General features: G+C 39.2%; 1 protein-coding gene across 1 annotated transcript; it reads left to right on the forward strand.

The window, feature by feature from the left end:
- The first annotated feature begins 620 nt into the window (after positions 1-620).
- LOC122990150 (platelet-derived growth factor receptor-like protein) lies at positions 621-4100 on the forward strand. Its single transcript, XM_044363281.1, has 7 exons — positions 621-848; positions 1109-1263; positions 1406-1548; positions 1663-1814; positions 1966-2259; positions 3182-3321; positions 3684-4100. Exons 1-7 carry the CDS (start codon positions 767-769, stop codon positions 3888-3890), a joined length of 1173 nt encoding a protein of 390 aa, XP_044219216.1. The 5' UTR covers positions 621-766; the 3' UTR covers positions 3891-4100.
- The last annotated feature ends 2229 nt before the right edge of the window (positions 4101-6329 follow it).

Raw genomic sequence — 6329 nt, forward strand, 5'->3', positions numbered from 1 at the left:
TCATAGGGGATAATGAGTGCGTGTAGACATACTCACAAGTCAAGTCAAGTTTATTCATAAAGCCCAAAATGTCAAGTCTCTCTCATACTGTTTTACAGTCTGTACAGTAGATTACTGTGTTTAAAAAGATTGATTTTAATTGATGGATTATCACAGGATCCAGCTTTATGTACAAGACTTTTTCGACCTTTTCGGTGTTTAAAAAACCCTCAGGCAGTTTGATGTGTTACATAAAATATCAAAACAAGATCTGTATGCCTCACAAAACATATACTACACAGATTAAAGAATGACAGGCAGTCTAAAGCAGATCAGACCTGTGATCTGTTTTACCTGCAGGAAGGCAATTAATGAATGCAGGACATAAGGTTTATTGGGTGCCAAATGCTTTTAATAAGCTTGCCACAGACCTTGTCTGGGCTGTGTGATGTGTTTCATGCTGCTAGAACACTTCCACTCCAGCAGCTAAGCAAACAGGCTGTGCGATTCCAGATGGAGGGGCCTCTGTTCATTGGTCCAGACAGGCTTGAAAGCCTCCATTGAGCCAGTCAGGAGGAATTTGGGGTACTAATGCCACTCTCAGGAGGTGGAATTTGTGTGATTCTGGTAAACAGCTGACCGCTCACTTCGCAAGCTCTGCCCTCCTCCTCCTTTTTTCTCTTTTCTCTCTTTCCCTTCCCTCCTTTTGGTTTCAGTAGTCGCCACTTTGTGTTGAACTGCATGAACTAACAATCCACAGACCACTCCGATAATCCACTGATCAATCATGCCTTTGGTGAACTCGTTTGGGTCGAAGGGGAGGCTGGTGCTGAGCACTCTCTTTATTTATGCTGTAATCTTCGAGTTAGGTAAGTGACTTTATTCACTTGCTGAGCAGTTCTGTGAACATGCATTCCTGGAATTACCAAGAACGGAAGGTTTCTTTTGACCTAATGTACAATATGGCTTACTCTAGAGGTCGGCATCTAATGAAACAATGCCAATACCACACACAGTAATCTTCTTTCTTAAGATATGAGTGATTATCACTAAATTTATATCACTAAACACATGACTATTTCTGCATTTATGATTTATTATTGCATCATGTGCTCTGTACACTGTGTAGCTTATTGCCAAAATGATGCCCAAGAACAGAGGACCAGTCCAGGGAGGAAGGCCGGCAAACCAAAACTTGGAAAAGTAACAAACAAAGGGCCCCGAGCTGTAACAGCCAAGGTCAAAGCTGTACCTGCAGCCCAGGCACAGACTTTCCTCACACAGGTATTTCAACAGGCACACAATTACTTTTCTTATGTAACAGGAACCTTCATCAATCACTTTTTCATAAGAAGGCACTTTTGGTAGATAAATCTCTGTGAGTAATTTTTGTATATCTGTATGATTTTGTATCTTACACACGCAGGTGCTAAACAGAGGTAAGTTTACAAGGGTGGGAGAGATGATAAGCGTTCAGTCTGGAGACACTCTGGAGCTGAGGTGCAGGGGCAAACCTGTGCAGTGGGGCGTCCCATCTTACCTGGAGGAGGATGATGATGGGAGGCTCAAGTAAGCTTCATGGTTGTTAAATCTTGCACGATGTACAATTCATTCTTTAGCCGATAAAGCCATCATGTTCAAGCTTACACAAAATAATTAGTAGAATCTGTTTTGCCTCCGCAGGACTGCCCAATTTGAGCGATATGGAGTTCTAACATTAGTCAACACTACAGGAGCAGACACAGGGGAGTACACCTGTTATCCTATGTACTGTGAAGACACAGACTGCAGAAAGGAATATGACAAAGCTGTGAAAGTCTTTGTCTTCTTTCCAGGTACAATGACTCAACTTTATTGATGCTTACATGTGCACTTCTCAGAACTGCAGCCCTCTGATTTATTTTACCACCAGCTTGATAGGAAGCTTTTTTCATTGACATGTTATCTTATCACCAATCTGCCTTATCTCCTACCTGTACCGATCAGACCCACAAGAGCTATTTGTTCCATCGTCTGACTACTATGAAGTAATTCAGCTGAGAACCAACTGGCCAACAGTCCTCCCCTGCCAGGTGACGTCACCTGAAGCCAAGGTAACTCTGCACCGTGAGTTCCCACCAGTGGAGGTGGCAGTGGACGGGACAGAGATCTCCTTTAATGTCAAGAAGGGCTTCACCATCCATCGCCCCCGGCCTTATCACGCTGGAGCCTTGTACTGTGTAGCCAGTCTGGGCAACCTGAGGCAGAGCTCCACCAAATACATGCTCATCTATGTCAACTGTGAGTGCGGCTACAGAGTCGTGCATTCCTTCAGTCATACTTTTATTTGGTGCCTTTAACTGTTTGTTGCTGCTCAGGGTCATGGCCATGTGGAGCCTATGGCAGCATGCATTAGACAGCCGACAGGGAAATATAATGGACAAGTAGTAAAACCAACACACACAAAGAAACAATCACTTATAATAACAAGATTCACACCTGATTCTTGTCCATTTGACTTTTACAAGCATAGGTGGAAAGTAACTGACAGAAATTTGACTATTTTTTACTTTTGAGAACAGTAAAACACCCTAAACACCATGCTTTAAGCCTGGGAAACTATGACATTTCCTAAAGTGACCCAGAATATACAAAAATGGAATATTTCAACTCTTTTCATTTTTGTGCAGCTGATACACACTTTTTTTTACACAGACAGGTGTTTAAGGTTAAAGTTGACCCATGTTTGTTCAAAAATTCAAAAATTACAAATACAAGATGTTATAGCATTCTTCACATTAAGTAATATTGAAATCATGACAACATATATCATTTAGGTAACATAGGACCATAATGTAGTGTGATTGTGGATGTCTTTTTCCCCATAAACAAATAGCATGAAACCTGAAGAATACACTCCTTCTGCTCCGTGAAAGCTTACTTAAGGATTAATCACCCATTTATTGGGGACTGATAAGGTATTTGTGAATGAAAAATAAATTTGTAATTCAGAGGTTTGGTATAGAGACTATGAGGGGATACTGTTAAGGGTTAGAGTAGTAGAAACAGCCCTCTTGTTGGTGTGTTATGTACTTGTATACAAAGTAGTACTACTACTTGAAGAAAACCAGACAAAAAAAGGGAGAGAAAATATTGTACGTGCCGACTTATTTGTTTGGTGTAACTTATCACTTACATAGCTCTCTGATATTCCACATTTTAGACCCCATGGCTCCTCCTGCCCCAGTGATCCAGGCCTCGACGAGCACGGTGACCGTGGGTGAGAATCTGCGTGTCAGCTGCACTGTGGTGGGAGAACAAGATGTGGCCATAGAGATCACCTGGGAGTACCCTGGACAGCAGGTCAGCATGCTAAAAACAGCGATTTTTGCTTCACCACTTTACATAAAGGATACTTTTAAATTGTTTATAAGTAACTAATGACTTAGTTAGTGTTAATAAATGAGTTATTAAAGCTTTACAGATGAGTAGTAAGCGATTTTTATGCATAAAAATAACTTGTTTGCCTGTTGAGCTAAATTAAGTGAAGGGTCCGCGTAGTTGGTGTACATCCTCTGCCAATACAGCTTACTTTGTCTTTTTATCTAGTTAATCATTAGTCAACAAGCATTCCACCTATATAATGCAGGTCATCCCGGCCCATAGTCATTCATAAATGACTTACTAATATTTATTAAGCTGTGGACTTTTTGTGCTGGTTACAGATAGGGAGGCCTATGTACACACAGGACAGCGTCAGTCCAGTCAGTGGAGGTCCGGCTCGACAGCAAACTCAGTCTGTTCTCCTGGTGGATGAGGTGAGGGACGTGGACCAGGGAACGTACACATGCACCGCTCAGAACCTGCAAGGAGCCAAATCAGTGACCACCACCATTAAAGTGGTCCCCAAAACTAAACCTAAGAAACCATGAGACGCTACAGCTGCATGACATCACTGATGCAGCAGTTAGCTCTGCCATATTAAACAGTATTACTTCACCAATGAGAAGATGACATCAAAAGATATATTTCTTCTTCCGTAATTATGAATAATGGAAACACACTGTAATGATAGCGCAGATCTAGTTTTTCAGACGAATGTACTGTATGTAAATTGTTGTGCATCATAAGTTTGTATATTAAACAGCTTTATAAACACATGGGGTTAATTGTCTTACTCTACTTATTTATTATTATTATTATTATTATTATTATTATTATTATTATTATTATTGTTAGGCACTTTGTGTATTTTTCATTGAGAGTGATTCTTCTTCCCATAAATATGAGTTAAAATTAAAATTCTGATATGTCATGATGTAGTATCAATATTATGATAGACTATATAAAGTGATCATTATGACACAATAAATTGTCTCATAATTTTGTCATAATACTAAATACATTGTAGGATACATTTTGTTCTACTGAGAAACTAAGCCAAACGTTTGTGTGAAAAATCTCACTTGATTTTGACAAAAATGACCTCCCACCTCCCAACCTGTGCACTGTGTTGCCTCCAAGTTCCCAATAAAGTCTGGTGATATTCTATATTTTTAAATTCAAATTGCATGAAAAGACCAAAACTAACACTCAAGTGAACTCAAGTCAAGTCAAATTTTATTTCTATAGCGCCAAATCTCGATTGAAGTTATCTCAGGGCACTTTTCACATAGAGCAGCCCAATCGCCAGAATAAAATATTGGCATTGTACGTTTCTGCAAACCATTGATACAATAGATTTGAAATACATCTACCACCATAAATGTCTGAACACCACAAACACATATTATAAATGTTGATTTTTCAGGAAGCAAATACTAATGAACCATCAGGTGCACTCCCTTGGAACTGGCCAAATTAAACGGGACGTGGCAATCATTGATGCTATTAATTATTAATTATGTTGTCAAACAACATTGTACTTGGGAGGTTATCAATGTTTAAGGTGTTTGTTTAAAAGTAAACACAGTGCACATTTGAGTTCCACAAGACAGAGCCTCTGTATCTAAATTAAACTTTATGATGACATTACTGGAACATAAAGGAAGATGAAAATGTTCAGACTCTGTAGAACAATATGAATGAATGCTTGAATTAAAAACAAATATGAAAAAACTTGAGAACCATAAGCACTGAAATAAAATTTTAGAAAATAAATGCGTCTGCAGTTTATTGATACTACTGGTGTGAAACTGTGACATTTGTGTCATCTGCACAAAGTGTTGGCAAAACTGAGTCAGAAACATTTGGCAGATAATTCATGAAAATTAAAAAGAGCAATGGTTAAAGAATATAAGTATCCCACATGGTAACATTACTGTAGCTGTGTCTCTTTTCAGACTTTAATGATTCTCAGGGGTCACAGTGATCACTATGATGTCATGAGTTTGCTACTCAGCTCCAGGCTGAGAAAGAGGCAAGTCAGGCCCTCCAGGCAGAAAATGCCCAGCTTAGGGAGAAGCTGAAGAAGCAGCAAGATAAGAGCATTGTTGCTGTAATGTCTGTTCAAATGCTGGTAGAGGAGGAAGTTTCAGAGGAGAAGGTCCTGGAGAAAAAAAAGAGGTGCTCAGTGTGGAAAAGAATCCGCCACTTCTTTGGTTTAAGGAGAGGAGAAAGGACGACAAGCAGGAGAATGAGTCAATAATCAACTAAGACTCCTACACTGCAGTGACTCAGCACCCACTGTTTTATTATAAATGTTCTGTATTAGTGTATTTTGTTGTACTGTAGTTGTATTGTGGAAGGAGCAGGAGGAAAAGACACTTGTTGTAATAATGGCTGTCAAAATGCTGCTAGAGGAGGACATTTCTGAGGAGAAAGTCCTGGAGAAAAAAAGAGGTGCTCAGAGTGGAAAAAGAATCCACTACTTCTTCAGTTTGAGGAGGAGAAACAAAAACAAGCAGAAGAATGAGTCATCAATTAACCAAGACTCCTACATTGCTGTGACTCAGCACCCCCTGTTTTAATAATTATGCTCTGTATAATTGTATTTTATACTACTGTAGTTGTATTGATGTATTGTTGAGTTATGTTTTCTTTTCTGTCTGTTATCACCCTCTTCATAACATAGAATAAAGTCAATTACAGAACAGAAAATGTTCTGATCTTTAATGGTTGTCCAAACAGAAAATTAGAATCTCCTATGCTGGTACGGCATCAACATTTGAAGGATTGTTCAGAGTGAGTGACTGCACATTTTATCTAAATATTGCCGTTGAATGATGCACTCAATCAAGGATTATGACCATTTTTGTCAAATGCGCAGGCTGACAAGAATTTGGCCAGGTCATATTGGAAAATAATTGGCTTGTACCAAAAAATAAACCACTTACTTTTTTAGAGGTTCAGTCAAATTGGGTTATGTATCA

The sequence above is a fragment of the Thunnus albacares genome, chromosome 10, assembly GCF_914725855.1.
Source record: "Thunnus albacares chromosome 10, fThuAlb1.1, whole genome shotgun sequence".
Lineage (NCBI taxonomy): Eukaryota > Metazoa > Chordata > Actinopteri > Scombriformes > Scombridae > Thunnus > Thunnus albacares.

What these genes read in the sequence shown, in the direction of transcription:
- LOC122990150 (XM_044363281.1), top strand. Translation starts at nt 767, where the DNA reads ATGCCTTTGGTGAACTCGTTTGGGTCGAAGGGGAGGCTGGTGCTGAGC. An exon ending in CACAGACTTTCCTCACACAG is followed by an intron (nt 1,264 to 1,405) that starts GTATTTCAACAG and finishes TTACACACGCAG; the next exon opens with GTGCTAAACAGAGGTAAGTT. An exon ending in GATGATGATGGGAGGCTCAA is followed by an intron (nt 1,549 to 1,662) that starts GTAAGCTTCATG and finishes TTGCCTCCGCAG; the next exon opens with GACTGCCCAATTTGAGCGAT.